Source organism: Cervus elaphus, chromosome 12, assembly GCF_910594005.1.
Source record: "Cervus elaphus chromosome 12, mCerEla1.1, whole genome shotgun sequence".
Classification (NCBI taxonomy): Eukaryota; Metazoa; Chordata; class Mammalia; order Artiodactyla; family Cervidae; genus Cervus; species Cervus elaphus.
The window spans coordinates 47,974,060-48,000,380 of record NC_057826.1 but is presented as its reverse complement, the minus strand read 5'-3'; the positions used below and the strand labels follow the sequence as shown (position 1 = coordinate 48,000,380).

The window sequence follows — 26,321 nt, the reverse complement described above, 5'->3', positions numbered from 1 at the left end:
CAGAGGAGCCTGGAGGGCTACAAACCATGGGTCTCCAATAGTTGGACACAACTGAACGACTTGACACTTTCACTTTACTTTTCATTGTCACTGACAGTTAAGTGCCCATGTCTAAAGTTAAGGTGGGTCTTATGATAAAGGCATGCAGACAGCAGAAAACACTTAAATGTATTCTGCCTTTCCTTTGTATGCTTTTTGGCTTGATTGTGGTGGGAATCTGCAGGCAAACTGTGTATTTAGGATTCTCAGTGTAAAGATGTGGGGAAAAAAGCAGAGGAAATGGCCATTAGTAGAAATGCAACATACTAAGAAATATGAAGAGTTGAAAGAACATTTCCAAGTCAAAGAGACTGGAGGAAACTCTAAAAATGGTTTCACTGCACATTTGCAAGGAGCTCTTTCTAAGAAACTCCCCTCATCAGGAAACCCTTTGTGTCGTGTCACTTTAGCAAAGCTATATTACAACTACCCTTAAACCAGGGACCTGTCATGCTCTGCTGATCTCTGGCCCAAGCAGTTTTCAAATCTTTTGATCATATAATAATACCTTGCCTCACCTGCTGTTTCCTTCCATAGATCAATGATGACAAAATGAAGAATAAGTAGCAGATGACCATCAGACCTCCTCCCTAGCTTCTCCTGTAGTAATCTCATGGACAAGCTGTATGCACAAACTTGTGAACAGGATGACATCTAAGGGACTTCCCTGGCAGTACAGTGGTTAAGACTCCATGCTCCCATCGCAGGGGACAGGTGTTCAACTCCTGGCCAGGGAATTAATATCTCACATGATGTCCTGTGACCAAAGAAAAAAGACTGCCTCTAAAGAAAGATCACAAGAAGAAGCCAATAAGACTACATGCAGTGGGGAATTGCAATGTCTCTGACTCTTCATCTCAATGATTACCTGAAATTAATTCCCCCCTTTCTCCCCCTTTATACACCGTCATGGTTGAGCAGCATCTTCAGAATTGGTTTTGGCAGGGGTATTCAAGTCTGCCTTCTCCCCAGATTGTCAACTTTCTGATCAAAAGCAACTTTCCTTTCTACCAACACCTGCTCCTCAGGTATTGATTTGCAAGTAGCAAACAGCCGGACCTGAGTTGAGTACAGATTATGATGAAACTACTTCCAACATTAGTAAGTTTAACATACGATAGTCAAGCCTCACAGAGCAATTTCATGTTCTTCTTGAAGTTTACCAGCAACACTGTTCTTTTTATGAGGAAATAAACAGACATCATTTTCAGAAATCAGCATTTTGGAAGATGGTAGGAAGGTAACTGGTACTTTGCCTCCAGTTAAAATGGAGGTGAGTTATGAAATTCTTTTGACGATAGAGAAATAGTTTGGTGAACCACAGAATGGAAACCATTTCAAACAGAGGAGCAGAAAGAAAATGTCTAATTACTAAAACCCCACTACATTTAGTCACAAATTAAATGCACAAAAAGGGTGAAATAAACTGGATAAATTTCCACCTCGTCTGTTAATGTCTTTACTTACATGTTAAGAAATTATCGCACTGATTTTGTATTTATTAACTTACTTGACAGCCTGGTAATCCAGTATCTCTGCTGTACAGGGAAAATGAGCCTCTCTCTGATGTTTTTCCTGTAAAACAAAGAAAGTAACTTTATATAAAAATCTTTATTGACTGACACACAATCAATTAAACTTCCAGACCATTTATGAGAACAAATGATAAACAAGAAAATAAAATCCAATAAACAAAATCTGAATAGCTTACTGCCATTTCAGTCATGTGACAAAACGAAAAAAAATTCAAAAGAATGGATATCTATACAGCCAACAGTATGATTCATATACGTACAAGTAAGCATACGTTTTCCCATACCTGCTTCAGATTCAACATCTTCCCCTTCTCTCTCCAAAATTAAAACAGTATCGATATAGCTCACATCTTACCCCAGACTCAAAGGTAACCACTACCATAAAATTGGTATATGATTCCCATGTATATTTTGAATCTATTAGCATATATTTATGTACTCCAACAAAATACACATAACTATCTGTGTTTAATACATTTAAACAGATGGGATTACATGTTATATAACCTGAGATATACATTAAAGATATGTAGTTCACTCATTTTTGCTGCTATAAAATGTACCAATATACAAATAAAAAGCACAGTTGATCTATTTTCCTACTGAAAAACAGAAAAATAGTTTCTACTTTTTCTGTTGTTATCATGAAGAGTGCTTAAACAAATATCCTTGTACATATTGTTTACACACAGAAGAGTTTCTCAGGATAGACACAAAGAAGTGGAACTGCTGGATTAAAGGATGAACACTTTCAACTATGCATCACCTTTCTCTGCAGTTTTCATTCCAATATATACCTTTCCCAGAAAAAAATAAGAATTCCTGTTGGGATTATATTTGCAGTTCCAAAGCTGATGGCCAAGTGTCAGGAATGGTATAGGCCAGCTCTAGAGGGAGGGCAGATGTCCCAAAGTGCTGACAACTGACACCAGTGCTAATCTGCTTTTCAATACACAGGAGCTTAGTAGGTTTAGTAAAGTGAATTTTCAATAGCATATAGTTTTAAACTAAATGATCTCTCACAAATAGACACATTGCTTAAAAAGATTTCTGCAAGGATCACAATTTGATGTTAATATCAAAGATGGGAATGCAAATAAACAATGATAATGGAAGAGCTAATTCTTTTTCTCTGTCTCAAAGTAAAAAAAAAAAAAAAAATTAAATCTGACAAGTTACCTAAAATATTTAAAGTTACTGAGGCTATATGAACTTCACCATAACTGTACACTACACAATGAGATATTGGCTTGTGATTATATAAAACTATGCTGCTGCTGCTGCTAAGTCGCTTCAGTTGTGTCTGACTCTGTGCGACCCCACAGCCGGCAGCCCACCAAGTTCCCCTGTCCCTGGGATTCTCCAGGCAAGAACACGAGTGGGTTGCCATTTCCTTCTCCAATGAAGGAAAGTGGAAAGTGAAAGTGAAGTCGCTCAGTCCTGTCTGACTTTTAGCAACCCCATGGATTGCAGCCCACCAGGCTCCTCTGTCCATGGGATTTTCCATGTGAGAGTAATAGAGTGGGCTGCCATTGCCTTCTCCATATAAAACTACAGTTTATTAATTAAAAAAAACTCCACACGTAGATGACATGCTCAAAATTGTTTACTGATGTGGTACACGATTTTAAAAAAAAAACTTCAGAGATGTATGTATTAATATTTGATCATTTTCACTGATGTATGCATGCTACTGAGATACTCAACTGGCCAACTGATACAGAAATCTTACAACTCTGAACTTGGCATCTACTGAACCTTTAGATACACAAAACAATTCTTGTAATAACAAAGCAAATTATTAGAAAATACTTTAATAATTAAGGATATAATTTCTGAGCCCATTAGAATATGTCTTAAGAAGCACTTACTGTTTACTACTGATGAAGTACCTATTACAGGTGAAGCAATGCCAACATATAAAAATTACGTGATTTATGAAAACAGGTTAAATAATGTGATTTGCCTCATTCTCACCACCAAGTAATATGTTCTATATAAAGAATTTTAATTGGCAAAATATACATATGAAATAAAAATGAAAACATTCGTAACTCTTTAAATATATCCTTTACAAGTAAGACTGCTTATACAAGTCAAAATAATATCCTGCAGTTTTGGATTCTACATTTCAACTCTTGTAACCTGCTTCACAAAATTCTTAAAGGATTATACATTTTCAAGTCTGACACACACCCTTCCCTGTTGAACAAAGATGATGTCATATACCTAGCAGGACAGAACTGGGAGACAATAACATTTTAAACCAATACCATAAAGTTTAAAAAAAAAAAGACTGTTCCAATGACTTGTCATTCACAACAATATACTATCAACTTATTATTAGTTGAAATATTCATTAAGTCCTTTTTACCTTGCAAATTCTTCCTTAAACATTATTTCAAACAACAGTAAAGACTTAAAACTAAACAACTGTTATACTTTCACTCAACTGTACTAGAGTAAGGACTTTTTTTTTTTTTAATTGTTGAGGTGGACAAGGAAACAGAATGAGAGATATTAGGTCTTTTTTTAAAATAAAGTACAGATTTCAAATGCAATCTTAATATCTGTGTGGAAGCTACCCATTAGATAAAGACGGTTTAAAAAAAAGTCAAGTTTTAAAATTTACTTCCTGTACCTATTTAAATTTCTAAACTTCTTTCACAGAGGATGTTCAAGCCAGAGAGAATGAAAGTCATTTAATATTAGCCCATAATATTTCAAAGTAAAGTTTCCTCTGAAATGGAAAGTTGAGAGCTTGTTTTTAAAATGACACTTATCCTATTCAAATGAGATTAAAAATGTAAATACATTTTTAGTTCACTTTTAACTTGTTAGAACTATTTACCTCTTAGGGACTTTAGAAATCTGGGTACTCCTGAAATATAATAACACATATCATGTCTGAGATTTAAAAGACAATAATCTCTAATTCTTACAAAATTACTTTTCACAAGAACAGTCTTCAACAAGTAAGGTGAATCCTATGTCTTTTTATTTTATTTTAGATGTCTGATAAAGAACAAAAACTTCTGACTACAATTTAAGAACTACTAGTAACAACATATATCTCATTTCCTTTGAAACACCTATTAAAAATATTACAAAAATTTTACTGAGATATTCTAGTAGAGGGGTTTTTTTTGCGTATGGGTATGTATGAACCACAGGCCTCTTTGGCAGAACTACTCTTCATTTAAAAAAAAATAACGCCACTCTTCTCACTGGTTTTATTATTTTTTTTCTTATACACAGTCTGTTTATTATTATTTTTGTTTATTTTTTAAATTTATTTATTTTAATTGTAGGCTAATTACTTTACAATATTGTAGTGGTTTTGCCATACATTGCCATGAATCAGCCATGGTGTACATGTGTTCCCCATCCTGAACCTAGAACTACTCTTCAGAATAATGTTTTTAAAAGTACAAAGCAAGATATGTACTATTATAATCTAATAAGTTACTAAAATATTAAGCAAATATGCTGCATAGTAATGCCTCATTACTAACACATTAAGTGCAAGATCTAGAAGTAGGCCTATTAACAATGGTAATTTTAAATCACAAATGACAATTTAAGATATCTTTAACAACTATATTATGCTATGAGAATATCTGTTCTATTGGTGACAAAAACCATAAATACTATCAGGTCTGTTTTGCTACCCTCATTCAAGGAAATTCCTCATCAGCGGAAATGCTAAATTTCACTTGGAGACTGGGAAAATAACAATTCTTTTCCTGTCCAAGTTCATTGATTTTGCTTCCATTTTGAGAGTCTATGGACTCACTTTAAGAACCCCAACACTAGTGGAAGAGAAACATATTATTTAAAGATATATTTATATATATATTTGTATCTTGAGCCCAACATGTATTTCATAAATATTTTGTGTGCAAAAGCTTTTTATTTAGACTTGCATGGTATATTATACATTAATCAGCCCAGTATTTTCTGACCCCAAACAGAAATGTTCAAGACATGACAGAAGATTTTGAATAATTTGGACAGGATTTATAACTACTGTTCAAGAAAAAGCAAATTACTGATTCAAGAAATTATTTTACCCAGGTGTTTGTGAAAGATATATAAACTACTAGAAACAGTCATTACTGTAACAAATTTTCTTGTATTAAAAAAAATAAAATTCTAAGTCATCTTGTTCCCTAGGAATAACATACGTATTTTAACAGCAAGTTGAAACTCTCCACTGCTTGTCTAAACTCCAGAAACACAAACTAATGTTAATATTAGTCTATAAAGAACTCTTCAGAAGATCGTTTCACCTACATTCTTTTGGCACAGGACATAATCAGCAGTCAAGCTGAGGCTGGGAACCGACAGGCAAGTTTACCTTCCCATTCCTCCCCAACCCAAGCACAAATATGCAGGAGTTGACTAGATAGAAGAATCTGAGTTTGATAACTTCCATCAAACATTTATGGGTTAATCACTCTGAGAGATGGTGGCATTATAAGATGAAGAGCCAAGCCTGCGCCCTTAATAGGTGTCAATAAGCAGAAAAGCTTATAGCCTATCTGGATGAAAAACAAGTTTCACAATTAAGGTCAGGTGTCTTGAGGTCCAGATCCAAACACACTGTGGGTGGTTCTAGAGGAATGGACAGAGAATTGTCTGGGGCTGACACAATCCATAAGGCTTACTGAACAAGGAAGGATAGTCATATTCAAACCTGAATGAAGTAATAGACATCGTCTGGTAATACTCAGGACTTCCCTGACAGCTCAGTAGGTAAAGAGTCCACCTGCAATGCAGGAGACCCTGGTTTGATTCCTGGGTTGGGAAGATCTGCTGGAGAAGGGATAGGCTACCCACTCCAGTACTGGGCTTCCATTGTGGCTCAGCTGGTAAAGAATCTGCCTGCAATGTGGGAGCTAACTGGAGGAGGGCATGGCAACCCAGTCCATTATTCTTGCCAGGAAAATCTCAGGGACAGAGGAGCCCCGAGGGCTACAGCCCACAGGGTCACAAAGAGTCGGACACGGCTGAAGTGATTCAGCATGCATAGTCACACTAGAGGTAGAGATGAAACCACCCACCCATCTTACAGAAGGATCTTCTGAGCACAGAAGAAGGGTCTTCTGAGGAGGTGGCCCAATATGGTCTTTTAGGCAAGTGACTTTCAAACAAAAGGGGTGTCGGAAATAAGCTGTATTTTGCCCTACATAAAGCTTAAGTGTTGTCAGATTGGTTTTCGTTTAGACCCAGCTCACGCTATCCGCGGGCTGTGAGAACAATCAGTCTCAAGGACAGAAGCAGTACGTGCTGACTGAGACAAGTCAGTCAAACACCTGAGTGAACTAAGGGCTGAGGTGAGCACCTTTTCTTTACTGAAGGACCAAAGAATGAAAATCCAGCCAGTCTTGGGGAGTTTCTAGTGTGCTGAGATTCACTTTCATGCATTGGAGAAGCAAATGGCAACCCACTCCAGTGTTCTTGCCTGGAGAATCCCAGGGACGGGGTAGCCTGGTGGGCTGCCGTCTATGGGGTCACACGGAGTTGGACATGACTGAAGTGACTTAGCAGCAGCAGTGTGCTGAGAACCAAATATAAACAGAGGACCCCATCTTTCATTGTACAGACAGATAGTCACTGATTTTTTCAAAAGCAATTAAATGCTGTTTCCCCCTAATCAGCAAAAGAGAAAAAACAAACAAAAAAAAAGGAGTAGAAAGGTACAGACTGAAAACACAAACAGCAAAGAGAAAAGGAAATGTAAGAAGACACGACAGAAGAGAAACAAGGAAATGTGCCTTCCTCTACACCTCTACTGGAATTTAGTTACACCGTAACTGCAGTCCAGAATACACTGGCTTTTTTCACAGTCATACTATCTTGTTGGGCACAAAGTAGACTTTTAAAAAAAGAAAGCTGAAACACTGTTAAACCAAGCCTTCCTATTCTGTACTTATACAACTGATTTTTCTAGATGTAAATGCAGGATTTCTTTTCCTAAAAAAAGTATTTTAAATTTCATCTTTGATTCATCACATTACCTGAACCTATCTAAATTTATGCTAAGTACTTGGAAGCCCCAGAAAAGAGAGGTAGGAAGAAGAAGACCAGAAATTTCTAACGCTTACTCCACTTCAAAAATTGAAGGCATGTCCCCTCCCAGAGGAGTGGAGGAAAGAGTTGAAATGACAGGAATCCTCTTGGCAGGTCATTTATGTTGGTAGAATGCACCACACCCAATTGTGGGAACCCTGGTTTAAAAGGGTTCAGATCTTCAGCAGGGTAAAAGTAAACACCAATTTTGGAAACTCCTTGAAGTGCAGGTGAATTAAAGGACCCCCTACATCATTTCTCAGTAATTGTGAATACTAAATAAGACCACATGATCTTTCCCAGGATCAGAGATTCATTTTTTCAGTGAGACTTCAGAGGTTACCTACTCCAACTCCTGCCCAAAGCAGTACTTTTTTGAACATAAACAGTGTCATGAAAAAAAGATCCATGATGATTGCTTTCTATTTTGTATCACTCACAGTTTAAGAATAACACTAAAAAGCCAAAGTGGGGGCTGTTGAGGAATAACACTCAGAAAACAGAATTTCCAATAGTGAAATAAAAACTGTGCAGAAAATAATATGACATTCCAGCTTTTCTTATTTGTAAAGAGATGCGTGGAACAATTAGCTCTTTTGTTGCAAATTTGTTTATTAATGCAGAAGACCTAAAAATAGACATTTTTAGCAGTCAAGTTACTACTGGTGAATCACAATGAGTTCATGTTTATTAGACATTCAGGTGTTTTACTGTAAAATGATCATTCACAATTTTGCTCACTTTTTTTCCTACTGGATTGTTTGTCTTGCTGATTTGTATACATATTTCAAACAAGACATTTTACTGTATCTATATATTTTATGTAGCTTGCCTATTTACTCTCGTAATGGTGTGTTTTGACAAACAGAAATTCTTCATTTTAACACAGTCCAATCTGTCCATCTTTCCCTATATGATTAACATTCTTTGGTGTGTGCACTATTTAAGAATCTCTGCTATTCCAAGGTTAGGAATCTGTTTCTCTATGCTTTCTTTTAAAAGCTTAATCTTTCACACACTTAAATCTGACTTTGGTTTTTTGTGTATGCTGGTAAAAGGTCAAGGAACAAGTTTTTTCTGTTGGGATATCCAATAGACTTCAGAACTGTTCTACTGAAAAGATGATCCACATCTTTATACTCCACACCCGTCATTGTGGCTGCTGTGTGGAGAATAAACTGCTGCTGCTAAGTCACGTCATCGTGTCCGACTCTGTGCGACCCCATAGACGGCAGCCCACCAGGCTACCCCGTCCCTGGGATTCTCCAGGCAAGAACACTGGAGTGGGTTGCCACTTCCATCTCCAATGCATGAAAGTGAAAAGTGAAAGTGAAGTCGCTCAGTCATGTCCGACTCTTAGCGACCCCATGGACAGCAGCCTACCAGGCTCCTCCATCCATGGGATTTTCCAGGCAAGAGTCCTGGAGTGGGTTGCCATTGCCTTCTCCAGGAGACTAAACTATGAGGGAACAAGTGTGAAAACAGGAAGACCACTTAGAAGACTACTGAAATAAGCCAGATGAAAGCTAGGGATGGATTTAATTGTTCTGACCCACTGAGGGAGGTACTATTAAATCCCCATTTCACTAATGAGGAAAAATAATTTACCCAAAGTCAAAGAATTGAAAGATCTACAATGCAGGGTTGTCTTGACACCAAATTCTTAACATTCTTTTATACTGCCCTACTTTCCAGTGGAGGTTTAGGACACAATTCTTACATTCTGATCATATATGCAGACACTTGGCAGGTCCCAAATATATTATTTTTTTCTCTTTTGAGCCCTCCAAGCAGCTTCTACCAATCAACTGATTTAGCACTGGATGTGAAATGTACTCCTAATGAAAAGAGGGACCAACAACAAATCATCCCCCAAATGATTGGCAGCAAAGCCCAACTACTCCCAAGGTTGGCTCTGGATACGATAGCAATGTAGTTATGCTGGTTTAACTCAATTGTTTTTAGTTTTCACAAAGGACACATGATGATGTTACTCTTGCTTCAAGTGCCTTTTAGAAAAATATTTATTATTTTCATGTCCTTCTGGGCCTCAGTTTCCTAATCTGTAAGAATAAACAAGCTGGACAATATTAGAGGTTGCATAAAAGCATCCTGCAAGATTGTTTTGTGTGGCCAATGAAGGGATTTGTTGGTGTGTATATGTTTTAAACAATTAAAAAAAATCAACTGCTACGCCAGCCAAGAGAACACACCTTGTGGAACACTCCTGTTTTGGGGAATGTAACTAACTCCCTGAAGTCAGGTCCTTTGGGGAACTGCTCCACCTGCTGTGGTCTAGAATTCAGGGCTGCTTCTGCCCTGAGGCCCACTTGCTCCAACACATCTGACAGAGTATGGTGCGAAAAGCAAAGCACACTCCTTCCTGGGAGACAGGGCTTTACTCTTGACCAACGTGGGCTCATGAACTCTCCAGCTGCTTTGCTGAACCTTCTTTAGAGTACGCAGCAGTGTAGGACTCTTCCACTTTCTCTTTTTCACTCCCAACGTCTTGAGGTTGCTGTCGGAATTTGCTGACCAGCTATTACCTGCAAGGAGGCACTGTGGAAAGGTGCTTTCCTTACACTGCTGGTAGCACTGCTAGTTTTATTTTTCATCTTCCTAGATATTCTGTTAATACCAAGGAGTCACTGAAGGAAGCTGTGAGATAGGACAGTAAATTTTCAGGATCTCTCAATCTACAGGTTTCTAGAAACCTGCCCCAGCTGTAAGTGCTCTTTTCCTACCAACATGTGCTATATTTGACTCTTTGCGACCCTATGGACTGTAGCTCGTCAAGCTCCTCTGTCTTCTGTCCATGGGATTCTCCAGGCAAGAATGCTGGAATGGGCAGCCATGCCCTCCTCCAGGGGATCTTTCTGACCCAGGAATTGAATCCACACCTCTTTTTGTTTCCTGCATTGGCAGGCGGGTTTTGTACCATTAGCACCACATGGGAAACCCAATAATATTTTTATGAGGAAATGACCAGAGAAAGAGATATCATGGAAGATGTAGCTGGCTCAGTATTTATTTCTGTAGCAGTTTAGTGAGTACTTGAAAGCTTCCAAAAAAGTTTAGTAATTTCAATGAATAGACACTATTCAAGGAAGAATTGTTGACTTCACGAGTAACAGCACAAATTAGAACAAATAGTTTCCCTATTTGCCTGAAAGCCAATATTATTTCAAGTTCATTCAGGCCTACTGATTTACATTCAAATTCAAAAATCTATTAAATAAAAAACTCCATAACCATATCTTATTTTTTAAAAAAATCTTTATTTATTTGGCTGTGTCGAGTCTTAGTTGTGGCATGTGGGATCTAGTCCCCTGACTAGGGATCGAACCCAGGCCCCCTGCATCGGGAGCTTGGAGTCTTAACCACTGGACTAACAGCAAAATCCCTAACACTCTATTTTCAACGAGCAGCATTAGACTATTTTTCTTAAAAGACAAAGGCTTAACCTAGAAAAAGAATTCCTGGATATGTCAAAAACTACCTAGATCAACACTGTTGTTCAGTCACCCAGTCGTGTCCAATTCTTTGTGACGCCATGGACTGCAGCATGCCAGGCCTCCCTGTCCCTCACCGTCTCCTGGAGTTTGCCCAAGTTCACGTTCACTGCACTGGTGATTCCGTCCAGCCATCTCATCCTCTGACGCCCTCTTCTCCTTCTGTCCTCAATCTTTCCCAGCATCAGGGACTTTTCCAGTGAGTCATCTATTCACATCAGATGACCAAAAACAGTCCTTTCACTCAATGTTCAGGGTTGATTTCTCTTAGGATTGACTGGTTTGATCTCCTTGCTGTCCAAGGAACTCTCAAGAGTCTTCTCTAGCACCACAGTTCAAAGGCATCAATTCTTTGGTGTTCTGACTTCTTTACAGTCCTGCTCTCACAACCATATATGACCACTGGAAAAACCATAGCTTTGACTATACGGACCTTTCTGGCAGCAGAGTAATGTCTCTGCTTTTCAACACACTGTCTAGGTTTGTCATCACTTTCCCGCCAAGAAGCAATCGTCTTCTGATTTCGTGGCTGCAGTCACCTCCCACAGTGATTTTTGAGCCCAAGAAGAGGAAATCTGTCACTGCTTCCACCTTTCCCCCTTCTATTTGCCATGCAGTAATGGGGCCAGATGCCATGATCTTAGTTTTTTTTAATATTTAGTCTTAACTGACTCTTTCACTTTCCTCCTTCACCCTCATCAAGAGGCTCTTTAATTCTTCACTTTCTGTCACTATCAACATTACAATGTTTCAAAATATTTCAATAAATAGATCATGAGAGTTTTTCTATATTTAGTTTTCAAAGAAACAATATAAAATTCTTACACAGGCAAATCTAAATACCTGGGCCCAAATCTGAATTTGGTCATGGTTCTATGAGGAGAATATCCTCCTCCCCCTTGGGTATCTTTGAAAACTCATTAATTACCTAACTCATTTATGTATAGAGACGCTTTTCCTCTCTTCTTGTGGACAAAGAGTACCAAAACTGTCATTCAATCTGAATCATACTAACCACCTGGAGAAACATAAAATACTGTCCTAAGAATGGGAAGATCCGTAATGCCTTTGGGTATATCTAAGCAGAGACTCAGGAACTCTGACCACTGGGTTCACATCTTGGCTGTTTCTCTCTCACTTGGTGAACGGGGCAAGTTACAAGTCACTGAACATCAATGGCCCCACCTCACTCTTTCAGTAAAACCAACCAAGAAACATGTACTTCACACAGTCCTGTACAATTTAATTAATGCTTATAAAGTAGTTGGAAATTCTTATCTGAAAGAACCTAGCACAATGCTAAATATTACAATCACAGCCTTCATTTTGGAAGCAACCTCTTTAAACTTACCGGAAGAAAAAAGAGCCTTAAAAGGAACTCAAACTAACAGATTTTTTTAAAAGGGAAGGAAAGAGAGAGGGGGTTTTTAACATAAATGCTTGCCTATTTTCTTCACAACAATTTGTTTAAGTATTATTGGCTAACATTTGTGCCAAGCACGCTGCTGGCTACATTGAAGATATTTAAATATCTAGTGCCAACAAGCACAGCTGCTGGACTCTCTATGCCCTCCTCTTGTTCACTCTGTGCCAAATTACTCACACAGCAATGAATGATGAGGCAGCAGCATAGGAAAATGCCAAGTGTGAGTGAGATTAGTGATAAACCAAAGGATCCCTACAGAGGTCAGTGATTAGCAAGTTCCCAGTTGTAATCACTTTTCTAACCCAGTCTTTATCTCATCATTTTATTCCACCTTAACTCTGCATCAACTTCTAGTGACAGGCATCAAACTATAAGCATCTTCCCAATTAATCCTGCAGAACTGCTACTGTACCAATAAAGGATCTCATTATCCTTGATAAGAACACACTGTCAGACCTGGGCAATTTGAATAGGCTTCAGAAATGACTTTTTGCGACTAAACCCGAGAGAAAGTAGTCTGAGACACAAACATTCACCAGTCCAGCTGTTCTTCCCATGCTCTCCATCCCTCCTCCTAAAATCAGATTCACAAACTAAACAAATGGCAAGGATGAGAAGGTTTCTTACACAAAACAGTTTGCTTTTCAGTCACTGGAAAGCTGGAAGAGAAAATATTAACATGCAGGATTCAATACGAGAGGGTGAGGTAGGCAGGCAGAAATTGGGAATGAAGGAACACAGTAGAAAAAGAAAATATATCGATCAATTTTAGTCCTTTATCAAAACTTTCTAGACCATTTCATGGTCCATTTCAGAATCCATATCAAGGTATTCTTTACAGGTAGTTCAAAATCTAAACTCCACTTCTCTCAGAGATGTTACTTAAAAATTACCTTTCTAACTTGTATCTGAAAATGTATTCATATCTGTATTGCACTGTTGCTTTCCCTTAGACTCAGATTTTAAGTGTGTTTCCTCATTTCTACAACCTCATGAAGTTTAAAACTTAAGATATAAAGATACTTCATTTTTGTAATAATCCAACAGATTATAGAAACAGGAATTATCTCTTCACCTTTGGCTGCATTTCAGGAGGAAACATGGTAAATATGTATTCTCTAAAAACAATCAAGTAACCATAGTATCCTAATGCCGTTTCTTAATGCCATTTCTTAAATGAAGAAGGATTCAAAATAATTCAATTGATGCTTTGCAACTTTCCAGCCAATTCTACTGAGCTAATCCTTCAATACACCTCAATCTTGTCTACTCCTCTTACTCCAAAAATAAAGGAAAAAAGAGAATCAGGTAAAAAATCACATCACCAAAAAACTGGGCTGGGGGAAGAGAGAATACAGCATGTTATCAAATTATTTTGGTAATCACATATGTAAACTTCTTGCATATAGAATGATAAACAAAACATTAAGCTCACTATTGTTAATTCCTGTGATCTTCTCACATGTTTCTGTATTCTGGCTGTCTAATTTAGACCATGACCTTAACCAGGCAAGGTCAGTGTCTGAGTCTGTTTTTTATGGCACCCAGGGACCAGAAGGCAGATGCCACTTGTTCAGGGAACACTGGTCTGGAATTCAAGACTTGTTTTGTTTGCATGCCAGGAACAGACTCTACTCCAAGGCTCTATCTATGGCATACAGCCATGTGGAGGCAGAGAGACAGTTTAAGAGAACCATCCTCTAAAATAGCAGATAATGAATGACTGTTAATTAGCTAGTTTCCCTTGACAGCAAGAAATGGAATAAAAAAAGGAACTAGTCAGTGGAACTGCTACCATGTAACAACTATCTAGTAAAAAACAGGGTAGTGAAATGAAACTAGCACAGAAATGATAACCAGGAGCGTCCTGTCTTTGTGTGAACTAGCAGTGTGAGACGCATAAATCATTAAATCTCCCCAGGAATCAGTTTCTTTACCTAAAGAAAGGAGTGAGGTGGGACAAGTTTGGACTGGATGATCTCTATTTCAATAGCCTATGAAACTGACATCCTCATCTACTTTGCTATCAATCAGGCACCCTCTACTGACAGAATGTAAATTTGGGTACTGTTGGCACTAAAAGGAAGACAAGCTGCTAAAAAAATTTAGGGACTTATGTAATAATGATGACATGCAGTTATAAAAATGAGGTATACAGGCAGTTCATCATACCTCTGTTTAGTACACTTTGATGTATTTAAACTGTGAAGTTGGTATTTGACTGTAGGAAACTGAAGTTAATATACTCAGGATTATTAAGACTTCATACTACTCAGATTAAGAAAAACTAAATGGTAATAAAATTTCTCATTAGGGCTGAACATTCTCCACCTATACACTGCAGGAAGGTAAACACCACAGAAAATGTGTACAGATATGGAGCAACTGAAAGGAGACTACTTTCTTGAAACAGAGAAAGCCTCAGATAAAGCCTTAAATCCCTTTTACGGTCTGCTAAGATTTAAATAAGTTTCTTGCTACATTTGGGTAACTATGAGGGCAGAGTATGAGACATTTCAGTTTTCAATGAGTGGCCTCTTGTACTGCAATTTACGACCATCCTACCTTTGTCAAAAGTTTGAAAACAGGTAAAGGCTTGCCTCATATTCTCAACAGGATATAATCCAGAGTTCATTTGTGAGTCAAACAACTCAAAATAAGTTTTTTTCAAACACTCCGGCTCATTATAAATGGCTATACAAATCAATTTAAATTACTCACAGTATGTAAAACATTTGTTGAAGGGAGAAACGAAGAAATTAAAGAATAAATGAAGTAAGGAAAATAAGTGGGGCTTCCCTGGTAGCTCAGTTGGTAAAGAATCTGCCTACAGTGCAGGAGACTGACTGCAATGTAGAAGAACTGGGTTTGAATTCTGTGTCAGAAAGATCCCCTGAAGAAGGAAATAGGAACCCACTTGCGTGTGAAATCTCATGGATGGAGGAGCCTGATGAGCTACAGCCCATAGGGCTGCGAAGAGTTGAACATGACTTAGCAACTAAACCACCAAAAGGAAAAAACGTAATAATGAAGAAGAGTGGGTATGAGAAAGTGGTGAAGAACAGAGACTCTGAATGCAGGATAACTAGGTTACTCCAACTCTTACTAACACTGTTACCTAAACTCTCTATCCCTTAGTTGACTCAGTGCTGTAATGGGATAATAAAAATTTTATTGAGTTTTTGTGAGGATAAAATGTATTAACTTACAATGTGCTTAGAATAGGAAAAACACAAGCGCTAATTCAGTATTAGCTACTATTTTAAAGAAAAATATATTGAATAAAAGACCCACAATATTTAGGATATTTATATATCCTAATAGCCTATCCTAAATATCAGTGCTTGAGGAAAAAGTCTTAAACAGAAGTGATAAAGAAGGCAGACTCCTGGGAAATAATTTAAATGGAACTAGTAGAAACTTTCAACGGTTTTCAAAATTCTTTATGCCTTTCATTTCATTCAAAGTCATTAAAAGCTAATGGCTTCACTCTTTCCTTAGCATTAACGAATGGGTAATTCTCTAGCACAATTTGCAGACTGGGTCACAATCAAGTTTCTGTTCAACAACTGAATAAAGAGAACGATCTAGCAAAAACAGCATGCAAGACATGAAAAAGGTGATAAAGAGTTTGAAGAGATATGAAAGCATATGAGGACAACCTAAAGTGGATTTTAACAGAATTGTAGATTCTGTAACATAGAGGATATATGGTAGATGCAGTCCTTTACCTGATTATTCCTTTTTTCTCAGGAGTTGGGGAAAATGGTTATGGGAGATTACCTTGGTTCTAAGACACTGGTTGAACAGAGCTTGGTTGCTGTCTGATGCTCATGCAAGACAGAGAAGCAGACCATCTTTATTAGGTAAAAAGGAAGAATCAGCATTGTTGCACTGTAAGGAGGTTTACACAGTGTGTAAACAAATGTGATGTTTACTACAAACTGGATTTTAAAAAGGCAGAGGAACCAGAGATCAACTGACAACATTCGTTGCATCATAGAGAAAGCAAGGGAATTGCAAAAAAACATCTACTTCTGCTTCCTTTGACTTCATTTAGTCAAAGGCTAAAGTCTTTGACTGTATGGATCACAACAAACTGGAAAAACCTTAAAGAGATGGGAATACCAGACCACCTTACCTGTCTTCTGAGAAACTTGTATGCAGATCTAGAAGCAACAGTTAGAAACGGACATGGAACAATAGATTGGTTCAAAATTGGGAAAAGAATACATCAAGGCTATATATTGTCACCCTGCTTATTTAATTTATATGCAGAGTACATCATGTAAAATGCTGGGCTGGATGAAATACAAGCTGAAATCACGATTTCCGGGAGAAAGTTCAACAACCTCAGATATGCAGATGATACCACTCTAATGGCAGAAAATGAAGAGGAACTAAAGAGCTTCTTGATGAGGGGAAAGAGGACAGTCAAAAAGCTGGCTTGAAACTCAACATTCAAAAAACTAAGATCACGGTGTCCCGTCCCATCACTTCATGGCAAATAGATGGGGAAACAACGGGAACAGTGAGAGACTTTATTTTCTTGGGTTCCAAAATCACTGCAGCAGGCATAAAATGAAAAGATGTTTCCTCATTAGAAGAAAGCTATGACAAACCTAAACAGCATATTAAAAAGCAGAGACATCACTTTGCTGACAAAGGACTGTCTAGGCAAAGCTATGGTTTTTCCAGTAGTTATGTACGGATGTGAGAGCTGGACCACAAAGAAGGCTGAAGGCCAAAGAACTGAAGCTTTTGAATTGTGGTGTTGGAGAGGATTCTTGAGAGTCTCCTGAATGGAAAGGAGAACCAATTAGTCAATCCTAAAGGCCATAAACCCTAAATATTCACTGGAAGGATTGATGTTGAAGCTGAAGCCACAATACTTTTGGTCACCTGATAAAAAGAGATGACTCACTGGAAAAGACCCTGAAGCTGGGAAAGATTGAAGGCAGGAGGAGAAGGGATGAGACTGTTGGATAGCATCACTGACTCAATGGACAAGAGTTTGCGCAAAGTCCAGGAGACAATGAAAAACAGGCAGCCTGGCATGCTGCAGTCCATGGGGTTGCAAAGAGTCAGACACAATTTAGCGACTAAACAACAACTACTACTTACAAGATTTTCATGTAGGGAAGAACCTATTCTTTAAAATATGTGAGCTCCTCGCGCCGGGGGCGGGGCCGGGGCGGGGGCCAGGGGCGGAGCCTCCACGACCCGCCCAGCGGCTGGGCCCTGCCGCGCCGCTGCGGCTCCTCCGCCCTCCTTCCGCCCGCACTCCTTCCGTCGGTCCTTCCTGCCTGCCTGCCTCGCCCGCACGTTTCGAGGCATGGGGCAGAGCCTCCGGCCCGCCCGCACCACCTGAGGATCCGGGAAGCCGCCCCCGCCATGGAAGAGGACCAGGAGCTGGAGAGAAAAATGTCTGGAGTGAAGACCTCAATGGCTGAAGGCGAGAGGAAGACAGCCCTGGAGATGGTCCAGGCGGCTGGGACAGATGGACACTGTGTGACATTTGTGTTGCACGAGGAGGACCATACCCTAGGAAATTCTCTCCGGTACATGATCATGAAGAACCCGGAAGTGGAATTCTGTGGTTACACTACAACCCATCCTTCAGAGAGCAAAATTAACTTGCGCATACAGACCCGAGGTGCCCTCCCCGCGGTCGAGCCCTTTCAGAGAGGCCTGACTGAGCTCATGAATGTCTGCCAGCATGTGCTTGACAAGTTCGAGGCCAGCATAAAGGAATATAAAGATCAAAAGGCCAGCAGAAACGAAGCCACATTCTAGTCCCTCACACACCATACAGGGAGAACTGACGTCTAGGATATTCTGTATGTGCTCTTGGCGAAACCCAGAAGTAAGATTGTGGTGACAGCACAATGTGACCTGCAGAAGGGCCTGCTTCTAGCTCATAACTCATCTTAGCTGTTGGAGTCCCTGCAAGAAACTGTATTCTGCTAATAAATTCCCTCTTATACTTAAAAAAAATAAAATAAAATATGTGAAAAAATACTAGAAATTAGAGAATAAAAAAGTAAAAAATCTTTTTTCCAATCTTTTCTTTCTCTGTGTGCTTTGATTATTTACATTTAATGTGATTATTGACATGGCTGGATTTAAAACTACCATTTTTGTTACTGGATGTTTTCTGTTTGTCTCATCTGTTCCTTTTTTTTTCCAGCCTGCTTTTGTATCAAGTATTCTTTTTCATCTCTATTACTTTTTTTTAAGTGCTCGTTTTCAATTTACAATACATATCTTTTTAAACAAATATTTATTTTTAAAATATATAACTGTAGCTAACAATCTACTTTCAAATAATAATGTAATAGTGTAAGAACCTTGGGGCTTCTCAGGTGACTCACTGGTAAAGAATCTACCTGTCAATGTATGAGGTAAGGGTTCGAACCCTGGTATGGGAAGATTCACTGAAGGAGAACATGGCAACCCACTCCAGAATTCTTGCCTAGGAAATGCCATGGACAGAGGAGCCTGGTGGGCTGGTCCACGGGGTCGCAGAGTTGGATTCAGCTGAGTGACTGAACACGTACACACATACATAAGAACCTTATACAAGTATATTTCCAAAATCCTCCCTCCCATCTTTTGGGTAATTGTTGTTATACCTCTAGCTTTTATATATTTTATATATCCCACATACAATATTACTATTTTTACTTAGACATATAGTTATTTTATAGTATGATTAAAAATGAGGGAACACATTTTCACACATGCCTTTTGTATTTATTTTTACCATTTCTGGAGTCCTGATTTCTTTGTATATATAGGGGATAGCATACTATAAGCCATAAACCAAAGCTGACCTTCCAGTTTTTCTAAATAAAGTTTTACTGGAATACAGCCATCATCTACAGTGGTTGTGTTACAGAGGCAGAGTTGAATAGTTGTGACAGAGACTGTCTGACCTACAAAGCCTAAAATACATGGTATCTGGCCCTTGACAGAAAAAACTGGTGTAGATCTAAGTATCTGCCTGATGTCACATTCTCTATGCCTTAAGAACTTTGTTTAACAGTTATTGCAGCATAAGTCTGCTGGGAATTGATTCTCTCAGCTTTTCATGTATCTGTAAAAGACTTTACCTTGTCCTCACTGGAAAAAAAAACAAAAATTCAATGGATATATAATTCTGGGTTGACAGGGTTTATTTTAACACTACAGCAATGTCTTAATCTTCATGCTTGCAATTTTTCTAATGACAAGTCAACTGTAGATTATTTTCATTGCTCTGTACATATATGGTTTTTCTGCCTCTGATTGCCTTCAAGATTTTCTCTTCATTACTGGTTTTCAGCAGTTGGAATATACTTCTAGAGGTATGTGTCTATGTTGTTTTTCAAACCCTCTATGATTTTTTTTTCTCTCTCCATCTCCATCCAAGACTTTAGTCATAGACTGACAATGTCCCACAGATCTTTTATCACTTTTTTCTCATTGTGTTTCAGTTTGGATTTATGTTAATCATACTCAAATGACATATTTCTTTTGCAAACTGTGTTATCTATTGACAGTTCTGAAGGAATTCTTCATCTCTGATATCGTGCCTTTTATTTCCAGCATTTCAATTTGACTGTTACTACCTCTATCTGCTAAAAATTTTCCATTACTTTGTACATGTTGTGCACCTTTTCCCACTGGATTCTTTAATATGTTAACCAGAGCTACTGTAAAGCACTTGTCTGATAGTTCCAACAGCTGAGTCATCTTTAAGTCTTGTTCTATTGATTATTTTACCTCTTGACAGTGGTTTTTTTTTTTTTCTTCCTTTTCTTCTTAATGTTCATGTCTCATAATTTTGACTGAACACAGAATGTCATATGTAGAAGAGTAGAGAATGAGGTAAATAGCATTTAGGCTTGAAAATGAGTGTGCTTATTCCAGAGTAAGGCCTTTAGTGTGAGAAAAACTAGCCAATCTAATCAGAAGGTTAGCTGGGTGTGACAGCTGTTGCCACGGTTACCTTCAGTTGACCAGAAGTGTCAACTCCCTCCAGCGATGGGCTGCTTCTGTCTAGTACTTGGCATATGGCTGGGCTGCTGTAGGACGTTCCTCCGAGTTAGTTTTTCATTCTCAACTTTGAACAGATCCTATAAATGTGTGCTTCAGAGTGGAAGGATCTCTCCACGCTTCTGCCCCTTTTCCAGTAGTAGACTGCTGCTGCTTTTCTATCCTTCATCCTTTCCTGTCTATAAGATCAAAACTCTGCTTTATACCTAAAGTTAACCTTGGGTTGGAATTTTCATCCCTCCCTGATAGGCAGGAGACTTGTGCTTAGTTTAGTATAGGTTCTTAGGTCTAAGAAGAGATTTTTGTCTTCTCTTGACCACAATGTGTCTTAGCTTATGTCCTTTGGGCAAAAGGCTTTGCTGCCCCACCCAAAGCAGCTAAGTACCTAGGATCCAGGGAAGTTAGCATGCATTTCTTGCCTTGCCCATAATAATAGCTGATCAGCACCCGTAAGCCTGGACCATCAATAGGAATCTTCAGTCTCTTGCACTAACCCCAATCTTTCTTGTGAGTACTCAGTGGAGGTTTGAGGGGGAAAAGTTTGAGAGTAAGTGTGAAGTCCCCTTTTGAGTTATTTCAAATTCATATGGTGCCAGCCCTTGGCCTTCTGCTAACAACGGGGCTTCTGTTGAACTTTTGCAGATTCCTCTTTCCCGCTTGTATTGTGATCCTTTATCCTCCTCTGCTTTGCCACGAGCAATACCAGTTCATGGGCACCATTTCTCCTTGAAACTCAGGTCATACGACTGCCATGTAATTTCAGCTCGCTGATGGACTCAAAAAAAAGAGTTCTGTACTTTATTAGGTCTTTCCATTTTTTTCTCATCAGCAACAGGGAAAATGGGGGTTTCCCTGGTTGCTCAATGGCAAAGAATCCACCTGCAAATGCAGGAGAAACAGGTTCAATCCCTGATACAGGAAGATCCCACATGCCATGGAACAACTAAGCTCATGCACCACAACTATTGAGCCTGTGCTCTAAAACCCACATACTGCAACTACTGCAACTGGCAGGCCCTAGAGCCCATGCTCCTCAACAGGAGAAGCCGCCACAACGAGAAGCCTGTGAGCTGCAACCAGAGAGTAGCTCCTGCTAGGCACAACTAGAGAAAACCTTACACACAGCAAAGAAGATCCAGCACAGCCATAAATAAATAAAATTATTTAAAAAAGAAAAAGTGAAAACGGTATGTGCTGCAGCTCTCTGTACCCTAAATAGAAGCTATATATCCTCTAGCTTCATTTTGGATCGTTTCCAAGTGTGTAAATTCATCAGTCCTTTCTTTTTCAGTGAATAATCTGTTGTTAATCTCATCCAGTGTATTTTTCATTTCATATATTATATTTTTCATCTCCAGGATTTTCTTTTACTTTTTTATACCACTTGTTTTTACTCTCATTGCATTCGTCTATATTTTTGAATTATGGAGCCTATTTACAACAGCTATTTTAATATCTTTGTTTGCTGATGTTCTATTGTTTATACTGATGAGTTTTACTCCTGATTATAGAATTTAGCTTCCTGCTTCTTCTCATGCTTAGCAACTTTTGCTTTGATGTCACACATTTATGAAGTTCACATTTTGGGGTGCTAGATTTTGCTGTATTCCTTTAAACAATGTCAGACTTTGTTCTGGTAAGCAGTTAAGACACACAGAATCAGTTTGATATTTTTCTAGGGCTGCCTTTAAGCTTTGCTAAAGTAGGTCCAGAACAGCCTTTAGCCCAGGGCTATTTTAGCCTCACCAACACAATACCCTTCTGAGGACTCTACCCAATGCCATTTATTAAGAGACCTTTCCACTTTGGTTGGCTGGAAGAACTAATTCTAGCTTTGTGCGCCTGTCAGGAATTATTCCGCCTACTCCCTTCGTGATTCCTTCCTGGTTTCAAGTTAAGTTTCCTCTCACACCTGCACAGAACAGTATTCAGCCAAAAACCCCGAGGAACTTCTCTGCAGATCTCAAGCTCTTTGTACTCCTTCATTTTGCCCTGCAAATCGGACCGACCTTGGCTTCCAGAATCCTGTTCTTTGTCTCCTCAACTCAGCAGCACTATTGGATTCTGTTTGATTTCCTCTTCCACCCCAGGGAGTAAAATGAGAACTGCAGTACTCACCTTGATTATTTTCCTTCTCTCAGTCACTGCCTATTGTTCAATGTCTGAAAACTAATGGTTTAATGAGAACTACTATGAAATTTTCTGAGCTTTTTATACACTTCTTGGAAATCTTTCACCAGTCCCTCTTCCCAAACCCAAAAAAGGATAAAAAGAAAAAGCATTTATCCCAAGTCTTTCTCTAGCAGAATTATTTTTATAGATCAGGAAGGTAATAACAGAGCAAAACTTGATTTCCATTAATAATCAACATTCTGACCAAAGAAACTATCCAAAGGAGTTCATATGGTAGAAGATAACAGATTCCAAATTTGTTACAATATTTACATTTTGAATATCCTAAGTTAACTATATCCAGCTCACCTAAACTATACCATAATAGAAACTGGGTTTGATAGACTCTTGGAAAATCTAAACTACTTCTGTTTTTATGACACTGTAAAGAAGTTCTCTAATTTCTAACCTCGGATTTTTTTTCCTAAAATACTTTTTTAAAAAAACTTTCATTTATTTATTCATTTATTTATTCATTTATTTTTATTAGTTGGAGGCTAATTATTTTACAGTATTGTAGTGGTTTTTGCCATACATTGACATGAATCAGCCATGGATTTACATGTGTTCCCCATCCTGAACCCCTGTCCTGCCTCCCTCCCCATCTGATCCCTCTGGGTCTTCCCAGTGCACCACCAACCCTGAGCACTTGTCTCATGCATCCAACCTGGGCTGGTGATCTGTTTCACCCTTGATAGTATACTTGTTTCAATACTTTTCTCTCAGAACATCCCACCCTCGCCTTCTCCCACAGAGTTCAAAAGTCTGTTCTGTACATCTGTGTCTCTTTTTCTGTTTTGCGTATAGGGTTATTGTTACCATCTTTTTAAATTCCATATATATGTGCTAGTATGCTGTAATGTTCTTTATCTTTCTGGCTTACTTCACTCTGTATAATGGGCTCCAGTTTCATCCATCTCATTAGAACTGATTCAAATGAATTCTTTTTAATGGCTGAGTGATATTTCATTGTGTATATGTACCATAGCTTCCTTATCCATTCGTCTGCTGATGGGCATCTAGGTTGCTTCCATGTCCTGGCTATTATAAACAGTGCTGCGATGAACATTGGGGTGCATGTGTCTCTTTCAGATCTGGTTTCCTCGGTGTGTATGCCCAGAAGTGGGATTGCTGGGTCAGTTCTATTTCCAGTTTTTCAAGAAATCTCCACACTGTTCTCCATAGTGGCTGTACTAGTTTGCATTCCCACCAACAGTATAAGAGGTTTCCCTTTTCTCCACACCCTCTCCAGCATTTATTGCTTGTAGACTTTTGGATAGCAGCCATCCTGACTGGCGTGTAATGGTACCTCATTGTGGTTTTGATTTGCATTTCTCTGATAATGAGTGATGTTGAGCATCTTTTCATGTGTTTGTTAGCCATCTGTATGTCTTATTTGGAGAAATGTCTGTTTAGTTCTTTGGCCCATTTTTTGATTGGGTCATTTATTTTTCTGGAATTGAGCTGCAGGAGTTGCTTGTATATTTTTGAGATTAATCCTTTGTCTGTTGCTTTGTTTGCTATTATTTTCTCCCATTCTGAGGGTTGTCTTTTCACCTTGCTTATAGTTTCGTTTGTTGTGCAAAAGCTTTTAAGTTTCATTAGGTCCCATTTGTTTACTTTTGCTTTTATTTCCAATATTCTGGGAGGTGGGTCATAGAGGATCCTGCTGTGATTTATGTCGGAGAGTGTTTTGCTTATGTTCTCCTCTAGGAGTTTTATAGTTTCTGGTCTTACATTTAGATCTTTAATCCATCTTGAGTTTATTTTTGTGTATGGTGTTAGAAGGTGTTCTAGTGCAACGGCCGGGTATGGGCCCAACGCTCCAGCGTCATCCATTTTCAGGGCTAGTTGATTTGGCAGGTGAGTTGTTACACACTCCTTAGTGGATTCCGACTTCCATGGCCACCGTCCTGCTTCTAAAATACTTTGAATTCTACCAACTCTTGCTATTTAAATCTGGAACAAATTGCTCTAAGAATATGATCTCCTGTACTAACTACACATACTGTTATTCCTAAAAGGTTAAAAAGCTGACAATTTTCCAGTTCTTTCTCATTAGTTCAAGTTATGGAATACAATGTCCGGTTCATAGTTTATCCTATATTTTCTTTTGGCGTGTCGACTATTTCTCTAAATTTAGTCTCAGGTATCTTGTTGTATAGGCCTTCAATTCTTTGTCCTATGTATGTACTATGACATATACACACAAACACCACACATACATACACACATGTTCCAGACAGCATACAGGCATTAAATACATTTGTGAAAACTGCTGTTATTAAACTATATTCTGGACCAGCAAAGTAGCACAGAGGGAGCATGCTGGGTCCATAAACTATATTGTTACAGATTGTTTCTTAAACTCTTAAGCTAAATCATATCTATATTTATTTTGATACTTTTCTGAATAGCTCCTTTCCTACATCAGATTATATTCAACAATAAAAAAAGTGATTTTACTGAAATATTTTGAAAACCAATACTAAGTAACGGTAACACTCACACTTAAAATTATTATTTTGAAACAATCCTCTTCTGAGAGATTCCTAAATCCTGGCAACTTGAACTTTGATTTAGGGCTCTAATCCTGGACCTGTCTCATGTTAGAAAACTGGTCATATGTTCTAGTTAATCACATTGTTTTAAAGTCCATTTGACATTGTTTTTCTTTTCAACTTTTCCATAAACTTGTATTTTGTTATTTCCCTTTAACAGTCTAAGCTGAATCCTACTGAGAGTTGCTGGACTCGCTAGACTCTCTGCATGAAATGCTTGTGTGCAACAGCACTCAGGCCTCTGCTCAAGGGTCACCTCCTCAGAGAAGCCTTCCCTGACTAGCCTGTCTAAAACAGTCCACTCTAACTCTTCTTTCTCTATTTTTAATTAAGTCATAAGATATGTCTTGTTCTCCCTGAAAAGGTACAATAACTTAGCTGGTAACCGTTACAACTCACATTTTTCCCTTTTCTTAATATAAGTTTAGAAACTGCTTTAATTTACATTGCTAGTTTATCCACATTTTATTATTTCTCAAATATATTTTGCAGCATCATATTTGCTATAATTGAAATTTAAAATTTCTTTGCATTTTCTGTTCCTCTGATGTCTCTACAACTTTATAAAGTATGTCTAAGGATTTATGAGATCTTCATGTTTTAAAAACAATTTTATACTGTCTGTTTTTCAGGCAATACAAGTATCTAACTATTTCAAGGAAGAGTTTCTCAATCTGAATAAACCACTTTTTTTCCTAGTACAAAATGCTTTAAAATATTCTGAACAGACAATTACAGCAGGTAAGTAGAATGAATGGAAAACAAATCATTCATGGATCAGAAATAACTGTTTAATAAGATGTAAGTTTAGAGTTCCTAATAGATATATTAAGATCAAGGAAGAAGTATAAAACAGCTCCTAAAAGGCTGGGTAACTATCATATAGATGTTAAACAAATACTATGCTCCATGGAATTCAGCTTTCTAGCAGCAAATAATAAGCTTAATAAGTAAATATACA

The 26,321-nt window shown here is 38.2% G+C and overlaps 2 protein-coding genes across 9 annotated transcripts in view; one reads left to right on the top strand and one right to left on the bottom strand.

Moving 5' to 3' along the window:
• The window catches only part of TCF12 (transcription factor 12), a 391,020-nt gene that overhangs the window by 115,366 nt on the left and 249,333 nt on the right, over positions 1-26,321 (bottom strand). For all 8 annotated transcript variants that reach the window (XM_043921192.1, XM_043921189.1, XM_043921191.1 and 5 more), the window contains one exon: positions 1,550-1,614. In XM_043921192.1, coding sequence (XP_043777127.1) covers positions 1,550-1,614 — 65 coding nt within the window. The remainder of the gene's footprint in view (positions 1-1,549; positions 1,615-26,321) is intronic.
• LOC122705910 (DNA-directed RNA polymerases I and III subunit RPAC2-like) lies at positions 17,982-18,478 on the top strand. Its single transcript, XM_043921202.1, has one exon. The coding sequence runs from the start codon at positions 17,982-17,984 to the stop codon at positions 18,381-18,383; it is 402 nt and encodes a 133-aa protein (XP_043777137.1). The 3' UTR covers positions 18,384-18,478.